Genomic DNA, 21,521 nt, shown 5'->3' on the forward strand with positions numbered 1-21,521 from the left:
TATATATATATATATTTTAACATTTTCAAAAAATCATTTGTCGCCACCCTCTCACACGCTTTCCTCCTCTAAATATTTTCTACTTTTTAATTTTTATTTTTTATCCACTTGTAACGTTTCCTCTTAAAAACACTTAGTCATCGCAGTAACGTATTTTATAATTCTGGCTGTTCTCGGCGCAGAAGCCACTTGGCGGTAAGATTTCAAACTAACAGGTTCGTTTTCTTTTTTATTCTCTTTTTTTCCCCTATTTTTATTTTACCTCCCCCCCTTCTTTTCTATTCTTTTCCCAATTTTCATTACCCTCGTCATTATTTATATTCACCATATATTATTGTCGTTGTTTTCAAAATATATATTTCTATTATTTTCTTTTGTTAAACTTTACTTATATTTTGTCTATTTATCTATCATTAAGGTTATATATATTTTCTTTTTCTCAATTTTATTTTTCTTTCCATAATTTTATTATCACTTAGTGATGTAGACAAAATACTATATAATCGATAGCATAGACTAACTTAACAAGATTTACTAGTTCAAAATGCCAGTACGCAATTCGTTGGATTCCTTAAGCTGTGATGGTCCACACACCAATCAAGTGCCATGATAAATATTTGCCAGGTCAATTAATTGTTTTTTTCTTTTTATCATGGTGGTTTTTTATATTTTACATTTTTCGTTTTTATTATGGTTTCATTGATGATTATAATGTACGAATTGTAAAAAATATTATTATTTACTGTTATTGTTTTTATAATGAAGTGTAGATAGTTGACCGTAGATTACTGATTGGAGAAGATGCCCGATCATCCGGGCCACCCCCCGACGGGTGCAGTCAGCAAAGAAACGACATAAATAAACAAAAAAATATTTATTTATGCCGACATTTCGACCTGATTTTCAGGTCTTCATCAGGGCTCTAAAAACAAAAAGACAACAATCATCATTTAGAGAGAAAAAAGTTTATTAATAACTATGGACAAAGACAGTAGTAGATTGATTACATTATTATTTATATAAATATAAATGTGCGTAATAAATAAATCATACAGTGGAAAGAATCTATAAAGAATTGGTTAAATTAATAATAGAGCTTATGAAAGAAAACAAATGTAAAAGGAAAGAACAGGGGATAAGAAGAAATAAATGGAGAAAGGGGGATGAAGAAAGTAAGAAATGCGAGAGTAAGGTTATAGGAAGAGAGCCACCGAGCATAATCGACACTAATAATTATTATTATCTTTCTCGGTTTTATTATTATTATAAGTATACATTATTAAGATTATTACTTAATTAATAATAATTAAGGGGAGCGGGGAAGCTCAACAAGTAAGACGCTGTGCTTCCAACTCCTTAAGGACTCAGGTTCTAATTCGGCTGTGGCAGATAATTTTTTGTTCTGCGTGTCAACCTTGTGGATTCAGGTGTCCTACTGGTGAACACGCAACATTGAGAAAAAACCTGCCGGCTGAATGTGATCATGAACATATCATCTCCTTGCAATCAACCAATGTTTAAGAAACAGTACTTCCTTAAAAAGTACTGTCAAAGTTTTAAATAGTCTTTATATGAATTACCCCTTGAAAGATATTTGTATGTCGATTGTTTGAAACGCGTCCCAAAAATCCCATTGAAATGTCATAAGTTTGGGATGATGGCTTTGATATCTCATACAGAACTTTTTTGATCAAGTATTACCTCTATTGAAGGCAGTTGCTTTTATGACTCTTTTAAAGACTCAAAGGTAATGATCTATTGTCGGGATGTTGAACGGAATCTGTTTTATTGTGGAGGGCGGGGTGCTTGGAAAAGTATTTAAGGAGTGGAAAGGATAAGCAATAATAGCTTTAAAAAGATATTCTCCGAGGAGAGAGCAACTTTTTTAATATCGTAATCCGGGGCAGGGAGATGTCCCGAGCAGTCAGCTGTGTCTCTTTGACAGAGGGCCTCTCCAGAGAGCCATCTTCGTTATTTTTTACTGGCCCTCTTCCTGGGGTCCTTTGTTCGTTCTTTTCGGTGTCCTTGAAAAATAATAATAATAAAAAAATCGACTCAGGGGTCCTCTATAGGATAAAGAATTGGTATACAGAATGTAAAATCTCAGCTACTATTATAGTTGAAAATATCAATGAAGTAAATTATCAAGACCCGAAATAGTATTAAAATGAAGGTTGCTATTAATTATAAAAGCCATAAAGAATTAGAAGATTGGATTTTTTAATCTTGATTTGTATTATTTACATTTTAGGACTAGTTGCACCGATATCCGATAAAACTATTATTTGATCAGAGTTTAGTAAAACTCCGGTAACTAACCGATCTGTTGTGTTTCTAGTCTAAGTTTAGTTAACAAGATTACGTGAAACTGAGATAATTTGCGGTTGATCGCACTGGTGTTAATATTAAAAATTATGATGAAGATGGTCAGGATTGTGGTCAAAAGAGAACAAAAATAGTTAGCAACTATTTATTTGTCCAATTTGTCGAGCTTTATCAGGACTAAAAAGACACAAAAAAAACTATAAATATTTTATTGGAAAATTATTGATTTACCGTGTGTATAGATGAATGGAATATGGTCCGGGAGCGGTAAAAAAAAACTCAAATAGTAGAATTATACTATAAGTTTTTTTTTTACCGCACCCGGACCTTATTCCATTCATAAAAATATTTTAACATAGTATAATAATAGGATACAAAAAAAGTAAATTTAGTTTTAGCAATTAGCAAAGTAGTGTGAAAATTATATAAAAAATAAGTGAAAAGAAAATTATATACAAATGAAAGACAAGAATAAATAAAATAATTTCTAACCTTTTTTTTTTACTATTTTAATTTTTTTTTAATTAATTGTATCCCAAAATCTCCAGTCCCATATCACAACCCTTAAAGAATGGTGTAATTATAGGATTTAGATAAATTCCAACAAATCCAGCTCTACAGCTTCATTTAATGATGTTGATCTTACCCCTGTCGAACAGATTCGCTACCTTGGACTACATTTGGACAAACGATTAACTTGGAATCCTCACACAAGACTGAAAAGACAGGAAACTGCACGTCGATTTCGACTATTACAGCACTTACTAGACAAATGGGCTATACTTCCAACATATTACAAAAGACTGATCTACATGACTGTAATAAGGCCAATCTGGACATATGGAGTTGAGCTTTGGGGTTCCACTAAACCTTCGAATTCGTCTCGTATTCAATCCTTACAATGCTCCTTACTTTGTCACTAATAAAATCATCCATAAAGATCTTAATGTTCCCTATGTAACCGATCTAGCCCGAACCAGATATCACTCTTTCCATTATAACCTCCCTAACCACTCAAACCCCCTAGTTTCTAACCTTGCATCCTCTTCCATTCCTGACAATCCTCCGAGGCACCTGAAAAGAAGATGGCCACGAGACCAGCTAATGTAAAATGTCATTAGAATGCTACCAATGGGTAGTTTCTCTACACGCCTATAACACTCCAATTTAACTTAGATCAGAATTACTAAATGTATTATAATGTACATTTGTAAATAGCAGTAAATAAATATTTAAAAATAAATTATTTTTTATTATTATTTTAATTTATTTACATTATAAAATACTGTATAGTACATTAAGCTAGCTATAATTTGATTGATAATAGACATCTGTACGTCGAATAGTTTTTAGATACACATTTCTCAAAATAAATTCACTAATTTCTGATTTTTCGATGCATTCTTTCTGAAATGTTGCAATTTAAAAACCTATATCTCAAAGACTATTGAACATAAATAACTCTATTACAGCTCATGTTTTAGCAAATTTGCTATTCTTTAATTTGAGTGCTTCAAGGTCGTATGTCGAATAGTGTATATTTATATATATTTTTTCAAAAATCAAACTTATTGTCAGAACAACTATAAATCAATTTATTTTAGAAAATATCGTGAAAACTACTACTTCTACGAAGATAAACAATTTGAATTACTTAATAGCATAATAAACTAAATTTAAGTTGAGTGTTAATAGAACTTTGTACGTATGTAAATATTTCAAAATTAATTCACTAACTACTAATCTTTTAGTACATTTTTAAAATGTTAATTTTTAAAAAATATATATCGAGAACTACTGAACGTAAATTGCTCTATTAGGTCTAATTTTTTAGTAAATTTTCTCTACTTTAAATGATATTCTCTTAGGTTTTCTAGTGTTGTATGATTTAGAGATATATGGCTCCGAATTAAAATTTAATATTTTTTAACATTTTGAAACAGCCACTATTTCTTATTCCCCCTACTTATACTTGGATACAGTTCATCAATTGTTACTAGTAACTATACATAGTTTTTATTAAAGTAATCAAAAATTGGGGTGAAATAACTGCCTTTTTTTATCCTCTTGGGCTCTTCTACTTTAAAACTAACGTGAGTTTCGTCAATTATCAAACTTGTGTTGAAATAAGTTTAACCACATCATTTTTACTACAGATAACTTATATTATAAATAAAATAAAACTTGTAAATAATGCCTCATTATCCCTAGAAAATGGAATGACTGATTTCAGTGGTACCTATTCCCATTGTTATTATACATAAAAATAGAATTATGTTGTTTTTTGTTAATTAATATTAACATTATTCAAATGTTCAAATACTCGCACAATAATACCAAATTACATTTACGTATTAATAGAATATTAATAATAGTAGTATTGAGAAAAATTATATTTAATTTATTCATTTGTATATAATTCCTAAGTTCTACGATTAAAATTGACATATAAATACAGTATTATTAATTGTAAAGATACAGTGCTGATACACGATTCCGACATAAATATAAGTCACACAAAACCGTAATTTGTCAAAAAAATTAAATAGGAAAAATCGATTATTCAATTACAAAATTCAGAAGGTAAAAATCAGCAATGGTTCATGATTTTTTCTTTTTGTATTTGAAGGATTTGTATTTTGTGTTTCTGGAAATTCACTGAATTAAATTTTGAAAAATTAAATTGATTTGAGATACAGTGGTATTTGCTATCTTTTGAGGGTACTGTTGATGATCTAACCTTGTTTTAGCATGTTTACTACTTTTTAAAGTTGGAAGTTTTAAAGCCAGAGAGCTCTGAATGAAAATTTAATATTTTTTAACGTTTTGAAACAACCTCCATCTTGTATTTATGAGAAATTCGCGGAACTTTCATTTTTGTTACAATATAACACACATAAGCATGTTTAATAACAACTAAACTCATTCGGGAACCGGAGGGGAGGAATGTTAGACCAATTCCCATCTGAAAGCAGTAAAAATTAAACGGATTAAACAGCTTTTGTAATTGATTGCTGTAATCAAACGGTCAGTGGATATTTTTCCAATTAAAGTAATTGTCTGCAGTTGATCTAAACTTAGTTTAGGAGTTCACTATATTGCTAGCTACTAAATTTACCCCTCACTAAATTTGACTCTCTATTTTATCAGGGAAAATACACATGTATGTCAATTATTTGTTTGGCAGTTAAAATTTAAAAAAAAAAATTTACTTTATTTATAAACTTTACACTTTATTGAGACTGATTAATATTGCTTAGATAGATAAATTGTATCCTATTTTAGTCTCAAAACATTTTTATTCCTTTATAAGTCCGACGTTTCGGCCAATTAGGCCATCCTCAAGGACAATCTATCACAAACGGCGTTTAATAAATAAATAAAAACAAAATGAAAATAATTTGTCTCAATGCTACTGTCATTAATATAGTACGTAAATATGATTTTGTATTACTGTGTCAGTCGAGAAAAGTTTCAGTGTAGCGTAACCCCATCTCAATATTGTAGCCTATATCTGTTATACCCTATAGCCTATGCTGATAGGTATAACAGATAATTTAGTTCTCCTATTACCTAGCAGGAAATAGGCGCGGAAATATGATTACTTGCTTCCGTTGAGACATCCTTCAAATACAAAGAGAAAAACATCATGAACCATTACTGATTTTTACCTTCTGAATTTTGTAATTGAATAAATCGATTTTTCCTATTGAATTGTTTTGACAAATTACGGTTTTGTGTGACTTATATGTCGGAATCGTGTATCAGCACTATATCTTTATAATTAATAATACTATATTTATATGTCAATTTTAATCGTAGAACTTATGAATAATAGAAATGTATAAATTAAATATAATTTTTCTCAATACTACTATTATTAATATTCTATTAATACATAAATGTAATTTTGTATTATTGTGTGAGTATTTGAAGATATGAATAATGAGGTGTTGAAAGTTGAACGTAGATTAATTAACAAAAAACAACATAATTCTATTTTTTTTTATGTTTATTTGCTGACCGCATCTCTCCGACCATCTTCTCCACAAATAAACAATAATTATTTACTTTACGTTTTTGAGGTTAAAAAACTTCCAAAGATAAATATAAATTATTGTATATTTTTCTTCATAGTTGTACAACGTTTCGGGACAATTGTATATAATAGTTTATATTCATCTTTGGAAGTTTTTTAACCTCAGAGTTTATAAAAATTAATTTATCTTACTTCCTAAAAAGAAAATCCAGTATAAAAATGCCGACGTTTCGACCTGAATCTCAGGTCTTCACTATGGCTAAAAAACAAAAAGGGATAACAACCATCATTCAGAGAGACATAAAAAAATTAAAATAAATAAATAAACAAACAAATTTAGAAAAATACATAACAATGAATTAAATATTGTTTGAATACAACTATTTTTGCCAAATTTGTTTGCTTATTTATTTCTTTTAATTTCTATGTATCTTTGAATGGTTCTCTCTTTTTTTTTTTTTTTTTTTTTTTTTTTAGCCCAAATGAAGACATGAAATTCAGGTCGAAACGTCGGCAGGAATAAATGATTTTTCTTTATTTGCTGACGGGGGGTGATTTATATTCACAGAAGATATAAATAGATTAAGGGTACCTTCCTATTTAGGAATTTTTTGAAAATAGAGATTTTCGCTTTGAAGAATATCTTAATTTCCCTTTTCTAAATAACATCATATTCAATTCATCAAACATTGTTTGTAATATTCTGATTGTACTCTGCTTGTTTAAATTCAATACAGTTTCAAAATTAAGCATACTAGTATAAATAAATATAAAGTTCTTTAAATTTATAATTTATTTCTTTAATCTTGTTATTTTATTTACTTATTAAATTTTTACGTTTTCTTTCCCTTATTTGATTTTCATATGTATTTTATTTTTGTTCTTTTATGTTTCTTAATTTTAACATTACTTATTCTCATATAGCCTTCATCTTTTTATAATACTGAGACTATAATTTTCTTTCATACTATTAATGGATCTATATTACTATTTTTTTATTATTCTGAAATTCCTTTTCCTTCGAAACGTTGGAACTAATAAATAAGTTTATTTATTCATGTTCTTTACTGACTACTACCTTTTCCCCCTTTTAACTATTAATCCACGGTCTACTATTAACCCTTCAATATGAGAGAAAAATTTTTTTTTAATAAAATTAATTCTTACATTAGGAAAGAACAGTGCCTGAAGGTTTTCGAAAATAAAGTATTACGTAAAATGTTCGGACCCAAAAAGGACGAATTGATGAGAGAATTTATAAGGCTACAGAACACTGAATTAAGAGAACTACACCCGGTAAATATAATTAGGATATAGCATTGTGGTGGATGAGATGGGCTTGTAAGGTTGTGGGACTTGGCAACGAACTAATACCTAAAATGCTAATAAACTCTAAACATACGGGTGAACGTCTGAGGGGTAGACCGAAATGTAAATGGGAGGATCCGTTCAGAGGGGCGTTACTGGACAGACGTTTTTAGAAAACGATTGTTGTATCGGCCTGGAACCTTTGGATCCTCTAATCCTTTATTTCTCAGTATTACTGTTTAATAATTAGTTATTAGTTAATATTTTTTTGTCACATTACTATGAGACGAGTGGTCATAATGTTGCCACGATATAGTTGTTTTATTATTGTCTAATGCAGGAAGGTGTATCTACGAGTTATTAACAACTTTTTTTTTTGTTTCCCAGGTTTGTTAATTTATTAAAATTGTTTACGCTTAATCACTTATTAGGTTACTTATTAACAAAGGCAAAATTTAATTTAATTTACCGTCAGTTACTTTATCAACTTCGTAGATCAAGTTTATAATTTTGTAAATGGTAAAATAAAAAATATATGTATAGTAAAATGTACGTCTCCATCCATGATAAATTATGGCACTTTACAATAAAGCTGTACAAGGTGGTTTTGTAAAGATGGGTGCTTCGTGAGCTTTAAGCACTAACAAAGCCCCCTAAGTAGGGATGTTTGTCTATGTCCTTCCTCATTAGCAACGTCCATTTGTCAACTTATTCGTTTTAACACTTTGCTAATTTACATTATTAGTAGGGAATGTCTGCTATTGTAAAGGCCTTAACTTTATCGTGTATGCTTTTTTATTTTATTTATTTAAAAAATTACATCCAATATGGTCCGATCATATAACATCTATCGGTCGGTGCCAAAATAACACATTAAAATAATAGACATGAGTGAAATGTAATTATTACAGTTATATTATTAAATATTACTGTTAGGGCGTTGTGGAGGCTATACAATTTTTAAGCTAGATAAGTAATATATAAATTGATCTGAGGTGATATAAAATGATACAACTAATAATGTATTTAACAGCTGCTAAATTGAAAAAAAAAAATAAAAATAAAATAACAATTAATAAAAATATTAATAATAATACTAAAAATAACTGAAAGGATTAGGAAGTGAATAATAAAGCTGCAAATTTGTAATTAGTGAATTAATATAATAATGAGAATGAAACGTAATAAAGATGATACAGAATATGATAGAAATAAGGATTCAATAATATCTATTACTAAGCACATAAATTGCTAATTCTTATTGTAATATAATAAACAAATTATGTGGAGTTAAGAAAAAATACAGGGAGATATGGTCATTTGGTGAATCAAAATCAATTATTAGGAATCATTGAACTAAGAAAGTATCAAGTTAAATATTTATTTATTTTTTTTATTTATTTATTAGTTTTACTTAGATCCTCCATATTATTGTATGTGAAGTGTCCTATCAAAAGTCGAAAAATCAACTTTTGATAATGTTTATTGAAAATGTTATATGTTGGCATATAGCACGAGACATGGTTTTAAGTTTTAGCGTAGAATTTTAAAAAAAAAATTACTTTTTAGAAATGGATATATTAACTTTTGATATAAAACTTCTTATTTATACTTGTATTCTAATGGTCATTGATCCACAATTGTTTTCATTAAATTTAAATCTAAATACTTTTTTTGGTTGATTTTTTTTTTAAAATTTATTTATTGTTATATTAGTTCAGAATTATACTTCTTTTATTTTAACCTTCTTTTTCTTCATGTACATAGTTTAATAAAGTCCATTTTATTTATCGTTTTTTATGGGCATAAATAGATTTTAATTTTTATATAATTCTTTTTTTCATTTATTTATTTTTTTTAATTTTAGTAAGAATGTGATTGATCATCTACCACTATGCCCAATAACGTTGTGGCAGTTTGCAATATTTATCAAAAAATAAAATAACTATGGAGCTTGGCGTTGGCATAGAACTTTCGGGTTCACTAAAACATTGTATTATCATTAATATTATGTATTAATATATGGTTATTTTGATAGTTTTTTATATCAATTTATTATTTTATTGCGTTTCATCTATATTTTTAAATTTGATTGTTGTAATTAGTTTGAAACTTTAATTATTTTATTTTTATTTTTCTATGTCCATATTTTGATTCTGTATTTTGGCGTGAAAGTGATAAATTACAACATTAATACTCATTGTCAGATTTTAATATTTGTCAATAAATAAAAAAAAAATCTATTTTCGAAAAAAATTCCAAACCTGTATTTTGGATATACTTATCTTTTTATAATGGTAATTGTTATTCTAATCGTAACATTTATTTATTTTTTTTTTAGTATTTACACTTCTTATATTGATAATATATTTTGATTTTATGCAAAATATATATACATACATCTATTTTATCATACAAAATCGTAACTCTGAAATTGTCTTATCCTAAACCATTTTTTTGAAACATTTATCTGATTAATCTATTATTTATTTATACAAAAAATTATTTATTACAATAATAAAATATATATTTCAACCCAATATATTTATTTTTAAATCTGATTTTTAAATTTAACTAGTAAGCCTGTTAGACAAATCCCATCCCCTCTCCCATCACCCTCCTAAAAAAAATTGGGATTTGCTAGAAAATCATCTTTTAAAAGTTAATTTTATTTTAGTTAATGTTTAACTTATGGCTTTTGAGACTGGTAGTGTTTGCAAATAAATATATACCTCACAGAATACTGCACCATGTTATAATACTATAATTTGTTCATGTGGTCAAGTCAATTATTGTTTAAATAATTATTAATTCTTAAACCAAACGAACTCTCGAATTGAATTTAATATCAATATTTTAAACTTACAAATAAAATTTATCAAAACTTTTGTGATTTAAAAAAAAAAATCAAATTTCATATATTGAGTGAAGGATAATTCCTGTTATTAAAATGTAGTTTCAATTAGAAAATAATTTTTATATTCTAATATTTAGCTGATTAGAGGCGCGAACGCTCAGCCAATCAAATGTCTATAATTCAATTATTAAGTAGCCACTGCCTATTAAAATATTTCTCACATAAAAATTATTCTTTTTCAGGTTTTTGTCAGTGCCGAGTTTTCAATTTGTTTCCGAATTCAAGTGTTCGACTAGTGATATTTTTTCTTTTCATTCATAATTTAATAATTAGTTTCGGTGTTTTTAATTGTTAGTAATAATAAGTGAGAGAAATAAAATAAGATATTAAAACAGTAAAGTGAGTGGACTCAAGAAAGAAGACTACTCTATCACTATGAAGACAACTCATTTGTAAGTGTTGCAACTTGAATTTTTTTTAAATTATTGTTTTTTTAAAATATTTTATATTTAATTAATATATAGTTAAACATTGTGATTAACGGCATCACACATTTGACTTCAGGTATATTTGATGATTTAGTTAATTATTCGATATGGTATTTTGTGAACTGAAAAATATGTGAGCAATATATGTTAGTATTAAGATTAAGTAATAAAAAAAACAAATTAATTAAAATTGAGTAACATGTCTAATTATGTCAGTTTAATAAGATGGGCGAGTTAGGTTTTGTGATTTAGTAACAAACGGATCCCTAAAATGTAAATGTCTGAGGGGTTGACTAAAACGTAGATAGGAGGATTGCGTTGAGACTGATATAGGAGAGTTGGGTTTGGAGGAGAATCACTGGAAAAGTATAATTGGTGACATCCTATTATAAATTCTATATTCTATATCGCTCTAAAATTTTATTTCATCTTAACATCTTTTTTTTTTTCACTTCATCTTTTTCTTAAATTCACTTTATTTTTTCCATTAGAAGTTAATTATTTATTTTGCTTAATCAATAAATGTCATTGCTTATGTTATTAACTTTGCTTTTATTAAGAATTATGTTCTTAATCTATTTATTTTATCTTAATTTATTTGTTTTATTTATAACATTGTATATATATATAGGTGTCTTTTGTATGAGTCCTACTCACAAACCCCCTACTACTAACCACCCCATAATCAATTGTTGAAACAAAATAATAATGTACCTCATACGTTAGTCATCTAAGGCCCACCAGGCCAATCTGGTACTAAATAAATCAATAAAAAAAAAAAAACATAAAAAAGATTGGTGGTATAGGAATTGAACCTTCGGGTTCGCTAAGCATTTATTATTATACGGTGTATAAAATTATATTTGTTTTACTTTCAATAGTATGAATTTTATTGCAGTCTCTCTTTGTCTTATTAATATAAGGCATAATCCGATTTCAGTATTTTTTTTTAATTTTCAGTAATTACATATTATCATAAACCATATATAAGAACAAATATGATATATGAATGTAAATTTTCAAAAATTTAATTATTAAAGCTCACAATCCTATACTTTTAACATTTAGCATGTTAATTTTTTTTTACATTTAACATCATTAATGAATATCTCTAGTTAAGGCGAAATTTTTTTTTTCTAAATTTGTTAAAACTTTTGATACAGCTTTTGCATATGACTGTTAATTATCAAAAATACAAGTTAGGACTTACCTGAAGTGATTGTCTTTTCTCCTTTCTCTCCTTGAGGCAAAGGTATGGATTGAACCCTGGAGACCTCCACTACTGATTGGAATTTGTAGAGGGAATGGCGGATGTCTTCCTCTGGGAGGTCTTCTGGTACGTCCAAGACCAGAACGACGAATGTCTTCTGTGGTCTGCATGGTATTGGTATCTGGAAGCAATTATATGCATTAATTATTTTTTTAATAATTTATTTGTATCGTAAAAGGACTGTACTACACTATAGTTTAATTCCGTTTATCACTGTTGAATCCGCTACTCGGACTAAATCTAGACAACTAGCTTGGGATACTCATGCAAGACTGAAATGGCAAGAAACTTCTCGTCGATTCCGACTGTTATAAAACTTTGAAGACAAATGGTTAAAGCTTTTAATTAATTACAAAAGACTGATTTATATGAATATAAGGCTCGTTTGGAGTTAGGAAGTTGAGCTTGTGGAATCTACTAAACTATCGAATTTCTCTCGTATCCAATCCCTGCAATCCAAAATCTTCAGTGGACCTTAATTTGTCACAAATAAAATCATCCATAAATACCTATATATGTTCCATATATAACCGATCCAGCCCAAACCAGATATCATTATTTCCATAATAAACTATTTAACCCAGTAGTTTCGAACTTTCATTTTCTATTTCTGATAAGTGTTCAATATCCTTGAAAAGAAGATGGACTCGATAATGCATACTTTTGAAACTATATTTGAGTGCTACTAATAGTTAGTTCTCCACAACAGGTTATTATAACTCATTAACTTGTTGTATTTTCAGTTGTAAATCAAGAAATTATGTAATACAAATTTATTCGATATAAAAATTCATGTTAACAATTTTATTGATTTCTGAAACTAGGATTAAGCAACACATCACCAATTGTAAAAACACTAAAAATATAAATTACACAGCTCTGGCCTATCACAGCATAAAACTGAACCACGAATTCAACTTTGAAAACCCAAAAAGTAATAGATACAGCACAAAATACAAAAAACAGAAGATACCTAGAAGCTATATACATAACAAAAAACATACAAAACACAGTGAACTATAAAACTGACACTAAACACTTAATCACACATTACGCAGATATTATAAATAGACTTAAAATAAAAACATAAAAATCAGATAAAATAAACAGGTTTATGTGAAAAATAAAAAATCACTAAGTTTATAATAAATACAAAACAGGGAGGTAACCAAACAGCACACTGGACATGAGATAAGGTCCAAAGAGATAGTAAGAAATGTAGAGTGATGGCTGTGCCAGAGAGAAATGAAGATGCACAAATGATGGACATTTCCCATATGAAATCATGAGGTGATTTTTATTGTATAAAATAAAATATATAAGGATGAAGATTGGTGTTATATAGATTTTATTATTGTTATAGGTTTTTATAGTGCATGAATATAGGACAGTGGTCCCGAAACGTTGTACAATTGTCATGAATAAATAAATAATAATTCATTTCAAATGATGGAAGTGATTAACCTCAAAAAATTTTAAAAGAATTGATTTCTGAATATAATTCATGACCCGTCAAATAATCGAAATTAAATGTTAACCGATTTCTCCAATTCGATCATTCAGATTTAAACTTTGGAACAAACTTTCTTCCGAAACGTTTAAATATTAATGGGAATGCCAGATAATTGTTGATATAATTTATGGATGGGTAAGATAGGATGTGAGCAGGAGGCCATTTGTACAACCAGTGGAGGCTTTAGTTATTCACCGACAAAGTTGGCAGGAGTTACTAGAAGGGGAGAGGGGGTACTGATGCAATATTGAAGAGGTTGCCTCAAACCCTTCTGATAATTGATAGTCCTTCTACTGTCTAAGAACAGTTCGAATCTGCCTTATAGTGTGTCAGTATTTGACTGTTATAGTGTGTTAGTATTTGACTATATTTAATTTATTAATATAGATGATGAGCCATATGTAGCCAAATTACGTGGGTAAGTAGAGAATAGAGAAGAAGAACGAGGTATAAGAAAGATAAGAAAAGAGAAAAAGACAAAAAACTCACCTAATCCAAGGAGATCGCAAATCTAAGTGAGCTAGTGGCGCGTGCGTAAGACTCTAAATTAAAAAATACGTGAAGATGACAAAATTACATGGAGGGGAAAATACGTTACAAGCTATTTGAATGGGTAAAAATAAGAAATAGAAAATATTAAAAATTTTTTATTGGTAACCCTCTGATACGTTTTCTCTTTTAAATAAAAGTGTTTCAATAGGGGTATTTACGATATTGTGTTAAATGTTAAATGTTATAAGTATAGCATTGTGAGCAGGCCCATTTAAAGTAATGTTAAATGGTAAATGCGGATTTTATGAACAACTTTTTTAGTAACCTATCCTTCCAAAACTTCATGTTATTTTTTACTTCTAAGTTTTGATTACAGTAATTTTTTACATCATACCTAAAATAAGTGAAAAGCAGAAATGTAAAAGTTTGGCTACTGATTTTCTTTTTTAAAAAGTCTAAAACATAAGAAAAAAACACAAACTACAAGTAACCTAACACAACAAATAAAACAGTGACAAGCTCAGCTGGTCTGTTTTGTGACGTCATTCTCCATTTAATAGACCTAGTACAGACTCTCAGCCATGTTACATGGTTACAAATTGGCAAAAGAAGGAAATATTTCTCCATTTAACATTAGTTTTTCCATTTAACACGATTTAACATGTTAAACTAAAGATCATGAATACCCCTAATATTTTCTATTTCTTATTTTTACGCATTCAAATAACTAGTAACGTATTCTCGCCTTCAGGTAATTTTGTCATTTTCCAAACGTGTTTTTTAATTCAGAGTCTTACCACACGCGCCACTTGCTCACTTAGATTTGCGATCTCCTAGGAGTAGGTGAATTTTTTGTCTTCTTCTCTTTTCTTCTCTTTCTTTTACCCCCTTCTCCTTCTCTATTCTCTTCTTATTTCTCCTTACCCACGTTATTATTAATATTCAGCACATATTATTATTGTCATGGTTTCTATTCACTATTAAAAAAAAAAAAAAAAAATCATTTCTTTTGTCTTACTCAACCTTATATTTTGTTTCTATATTCTAAAATTACACACTTACATATTTCATCAGTTACATACATTTTCTTTTATTTATTAAATATTTTTTATTATTAAATTGATATATTTATATTTTTACGTTTCTTTGCATTATATAATTTTTAAAATTTTCTTTCCTTGATTATGTTATTCTACTTACATATTTTATTAAACGTTTTACTTTCCACTTTATTTTTACTAATTTTCATTCTGTATAATTATTTACTTGTGTCATTCTGTTTATATTTTCTCTTTTTAATTTTTTTATGTATTCATTAGTTTTTATCTTGCTCTTTGTTCTTAGCCCTAATGAAGGCTAGAAACTCTGGCCGAAACGTTGGGACATTTAAATAAGTTCTCTCATCTTGTTTGTGTCTTTTAATGATCGCACCCCCTACCATCTTCTCATCATATAATTTATATAGATGATGAAGATGGAACAGGGCATAAACTCCGTACAGTCTGAAATGAAAAACACCCTACCCTAAAGTAAGATACTCTTTTAATTTGTCTCGACGTTTCGGACTACATTAGGGGTATTCATGATCTATGTTAAAGCGTGTTAAATGGAAAAACTCGTGTTAAATCGAAAAAAATTGCCTTCTTTTGCCGTGGTAAAACGAAATAACATTTAACATGGCTGAGAGTCTGTTACTTGGTTAGTTAAATCGAGAATGACGTCACACAATAGACCAGTTGAGATCGCCGCCATATTAGTTGTTGTGACTTTCAATACAGTTGTCAATTAGCTCATCTTCATTCTCTTCTTCACAAGTTTGAAGATCAATAAGACACTCATAAGCTAAACATTCACACAAATTCCACTTTTCACTCACTCTAGGCATGTTTTAATTAATTACTTAAATCAAAACTGAAGTAAACAATAACATGAGGGTCTGGAAGGAAGGTTATAAACATAAAGGCTTATACAACAAGTTGCTGAGAAAATCCGCTAGGGACTCTTATGCATTTAACGTTTAACATGACTTCAAATAGGGCTGCTCACAATCCTATAGTTACAACATTTAACATGGTAAAACATATAACATTTAACACAACATCATGAATACCCCTATTGTAAACCCTCATCAAGACTGGGAAAAACAAGAAATATTGGCTTTAAATTGTCTATGTTATATTTTATGACTTATGTATTTTTGTACTTATGTATTGTTATATGACTTTAATATACTTTTTATGGTTTATTTATTTATTACTATCTAATCCGGCAATGTTTTGCTATTGCTGTATTTGAGGACGTATATAGATTTAACGAACACAATTGATAGTTAAATATGTATCATTATATTTCGATGCTACCATTCCCTTTTATTTATGTTAATATATTAACTAACTTTTAAGTGAGCAAAGTGGCTCAGTGATCACTGTGCTTCTAACTTCAAGAACTCGGGTTCGAATCCGGCCGTGACTGATAATTATTTATATATTTAGACAATTAACTGTAATTTAATTTGAAGGTGATCTCAGGGCGGCAAGAAAGATGAAAACTAGTAATAGATATTTATTTATTTTCGACCTACGTTTTAGGTCTTCATTAGCGGTATCATAAAAATATATAAAAAAGATAGAGTTAATGCAAGTCAATCAAATCATAGTCAAATTAATAAATCAGTGATCTGTACTTTGTAAGGAAGCACTGTTACTAGACCTACGGCTGTGCAAGGAGGTGATTTGGTCAGAATCACGCTCGACTGACAAATTTTTACCCAATTCTTTTCATTCCTAATTTATGAGGCTGGGAAACCAGGAGGGCTCCAGAACCCAAACGGTTGGCTCACGGCTTCAGTGTAACAGAAAACAATTTTCTACCCAGCCGGATTCGAACCTGGGTCCTTGGAGTCAGTGGTTTCAATTTTATTAATGATTTTAAAATATTGCAAATTGAACTAGAAACTTCTTATCTTACGTAAGTCTGGTTTTGATACATTTTTGTCACTGGAATTCCACCAAAAAATAAATAAATCAAGAGCAAAGGAAATTAAAAAAAAAAAATACATCACAGTTTTTTAACCATCCTTCCCAGAGCATGTTTGCAGTCCGGATGGTAAACAGAAAATTGTGAAAGAGCTAAGTGAGTTACTTCCCCCAACCTTCCACTTCCATCCCTATTTAAAACTTCCCCCAAAAAGGTACTCTCTAATTTAAGGGAACAGGTACCTCAAGGTATAATTAACAGGTACCAACTCCCGGGTTTTTCCGTAATGCCAGGATGTTGAGCGGTTTTGTTTTTTCGTCAGGAAAACATGTCAACAAGCAATGAATGTATTCGGTTTATTGGTTCATCTTTAAATTTTATTTATTTGTATATTATCTTTTCACTTTTTTGAAACTGGTTTTTATTGTTTTAATAAATTAAATCATACTCAAGTTAAGTCTCTTTATTATTCCTTTAAAAGTCGTTTTGGGCAATTTGGTCATCTTGAAGGACAGTCTATTAAATAATAGCTTTTATTATACATTAATTTTTAGCGATTTTAAGGAATAACATTAAATAATATTACCAATAAAATAGCATACATTTAATACAAATTTACACCTCACATCCAACAATTAAAAACTTTTTGCAGACTATCTGCCCAGGTCAATATATTTAGTCAAATCAAACTATGAAGCAATAAAACATAAAAATATAGATAATCATATTAATTTATTGATAAGCTTGCCTTATCTTATGTTTATGTTCTATTTAATTTCAAAACTTATGAGTTTCTTATCACACAATATTTTGAACCTTCCTTACACTCAAGTCAGCCATATAATTGATTTGTTAAATTGTATTTTGGTCAAAATTCTCATTTCTTTTATTATTAAAATTCTTATCAAAGGTTATTATAAATAATTACATATAATTTATTATATTTTTCATCAATGAATTTTGTTAAAATCTCTATATAGTGTTGATTAAAATTTCTTGTATCTAATTTTTATGTAATTTTTGGTTGTTTTTATTTAGCTGTATACTATTATATTTGGTTTTAAAGAATTAATAAAGAAAGTTTTGAGACTTTTGAATACAATTTATTTTTTATGAAGACGTAAATATAATTTATATTATTTTTGGGGGTGGTAGATGAACGAAGATTTAATTATGTTTTGCATAATTTTTTTTTTTTTTTTTTTTTTAGATGCTAGCTTTTCTTTCCCTTGTCTTATTTTTTGGCAATGTTAATTGAATTTAATGAACCTGTTTATTAGCTATTTAATTATTTTTTAGACAGTTACAACTTTCTTTTCGAAATTACCAAAAATATCCACTTAGTGGTTGGAAAAAATTGAGATCTGAACTATTCTTATTTGTTGAATCTATTTTTTTTAATAAATGGGACATGATAAAATTTGATTGCAATGGTGAGAAATTTTGAGTTCATATCATAAATATACGTTTTGAGGCCCCCTGAGTCCATAGCAAGTCTCATAAAATGTTGTTTTGAATACATAAACAATAAAAAACAACTAAAATTACATATTTAAGTGTATATGGCTAGGGTGTGATAGCAGATTTAAACAATAAATGTTTCGCCTTTTTTTGATTTTCTCATTAACATTACATATGAGTGTAAATTAAATCGTATTTAATATCAGCTTAATCTTATCTTCATTGAAATAGTGTAACAGGTCTCAAATCACAAATTTATAAAAAAATGTTCCAGTAAAGTATCTTTAATTTTGTTTATTTGTAATAAATAGCATGTCCTTATTATTATCAATAATTAAAAATGGATAAATATGAACTATGAAAGAATTTGATTAATAAATAAAGGAGAAAACGATTTTCACTCAGGCGTCAAAAACCAATTGAGACATCGGAAATATCGAGCGTGCACGATCTCTCCCTATTTCATTTATATGTGCATTGCATTGTTCTATTTTACTATTCCTAGTCGGAATAAAGTTGATAATCATTTTTTACACCTCATGAAACCATGATATATCTCTTGTCACAGCAACGGAAAAATTAAAAATTGTCCATCACAATTTTTAACCACCTTAAATTTTGTTTATTTTAAAATTAAACGTCTTTTATTTTTATTTATTTATTGATATTTAGAACTATATTTACATAAAAATACACCTATTAAATTTTATATAAGATCATAATGGTTTGATACAGGCATCAGAACTACCCATTGATAGCACTCTAGTGATTTTCAACATTAAAAGATCTCGAGGCCATCTTCTTTTCTGGCACCCCGGATAATAGTCAGGAATAGAAGAGGAAGCAAGGCTAGAAACTAATTGGTTTGGGTAGTTAAGGAGTTTATAATAGAAGGATTGATATCTGGTTCGGCCTAGGTCGGTTACATATGGAACATTAAGATCTTTATGGATAATTTTATTTGTGACAAACAAAGTGGAGTTCCGAAGTAATACTCCGCATGTCTAGATAGGCCTTGATGTAGTTATGTAAATCAGTCTTTTGCAATGGATTTAAACTTTAAACCGTTTCTTTAGTAAGTGCGATAGTAAGTCTTGTGTGAGGATTCCAAGTTAGTTGTTTGTCTATTGTCCAAGGTATCGGATCTGTTTTACAGGGGTAAGAGCAATATTATTAAAAGATACTGTAAGGCAATTGGTAGGCTTACGACGAAGGGAAAGGTGATTTGATAGGATTTTTTCGGGAATTTATTACTTTCCTCCAATTTGAACACCGTTCTATGAGATTAGTGAGTTTGGGATACAATTAAATGCTTATTATTAACGGTCAGCACAAATGCGTTATCGGTATACGTGTTGAGGATAGTGTTAGGATTGATTGGGATGTCAGCTCTATAGACTGCATTGGATGGGACCAAAGATAACACCTTGAGGAAATCCAGCGGAGTGAGAGAAGAGGGATAAATAGGAACCATTGCGGTTTACTTTGAGTAATCTATCAGTGAGAAAGGAACGGGTAATGGGAAGGTATGTAGAAGGAAGGAATTTACAGAGTTTGTAAAGCAGTCTCGCTCATATTGTCAAAAGTAATAATCAATGAATAATTACAAAATATTAACTAATTTTTGGAAACTAAAGGAGAAAAAAGTATAAATAGAGACTGGAGTTGGAATAGGAAAAAGCTGAAACCGCCCGATCGCTTCCGATCATATTTACATGTATACAGATTCGTTTTCTTTTGTTAAGCTATTGTATTCTGGGCCGGAATAAAGTTGATATTCGTTATTTCACCTCGAGAAAACAAATGCATTTTTTAAATAGTTATAAACTGAATAAAAAGCATCTCTAATATGTTCTATAATGTAGAACAAAAGAGGACAATCAATAAACAATATGAGAAATAATGGAAGACGGGCAGTAAGGATAGACCTACCTCTTCGCGGTCCATCTCCGGCGAGGAACAATACCAGATTAGCCGACAGATTAGGTCGGGCCCCACCCGCCATTCTGTGCCAACTGACCCCGATAAAGGTAATAGCTCCCTCTTTTACGTTGCGGAATTAAATTGAACGAGCAATGTCACTGCCCTCGGCGATAAAATTTGATACCACCGCCACGGGTCCAATGTCTCCTTTTATTACGGCACTAAACTCTTATCCGTTAATGCTCTACTTATAGCCATCACGCTGGGGATATTGTGTCGGCTCTGTGGATCCTAACCTTCCCGATCGATGTTGGTGGAAGGGGCTTGTGGTCGATTGAGTGACAGGGAATCTTCTGGAGAGATATTTGTTCTAACGGAACAGTTGTGGTTCATTCTTCGAGAAAACTTGGGGGAAATTGCTGATTCCGATGAGACGTTTTTGTTAGTACAAGATCGAAAAATGTTAGATTCGTGTCCGAGGAATGAAACAAAATATTGGAAGAAGATAGTTGACCGTATGAAGAAGATTGCAGAAGGATAGTCCGGGTGACGGTCAACAAAGCTATCAAAATAGCAAACGAAAACTATTTATTGTTAACCAATGTTTTAGCCTCGATTTGCAGGGCTTCGTAAGGTCTAAATAAAAAAAACGGGATACAAAGATTTTAGAGTTAACAAAACATAAAAAAAAATTTAAACAATTTTTATGTTTATAGGATTTATTAGGAATAAATTTATAGATGATCTCAGTCGTTAATCATTCATCCAGCCATCCCCCCTTTTATTACAATGATACCAATTTAGTTTCAAATCTTGTCTTGTTACTTTTACGTTCAAATATCATCGAAAATATAGATAATGTCTTCATA

General features: G+C 29.2%; 1 protein-coding gene across 1 annotated transcript in view; it reads right to left on the reverse strand.

Annotated features, from left to right (window-relative positions):
* Window positions 1–21,521, reverse strand: part of LOC106686775 (uncharacterized) — a 63,055-nt gene that overhangs the window by 26,877 nt on the left and 14,657 nt on the right. Inside the window, exon 3 of the mRNA XM_014430280.3 lies at window positions 12,228–12,408. Within this exon, the coding sequence (XP_014285766.1) occupies window positions 12,228–12,408 (181 nt within the window). The remainder of the gene's footprint in view (window positions 1–12,227; window positions 12,409–21,521) is intronic.

This window comes from Halyomorpha halys, unplaced genomic scaffold (genome assembly GCF_000696795.3).
Source record: "Halyomorpha halys isolate HHAL.00 unplaced genomic scaffold, Hhal_1.1 Scaffold874.1, whole genome shotgun sequence".
Taxonomy (NCBI): Eukaryota; Metazoa; Arthropoda; class Insecta; order Hemiptera; family Pentatomidae; genus Halyomorpha; species Halyomorpha halys.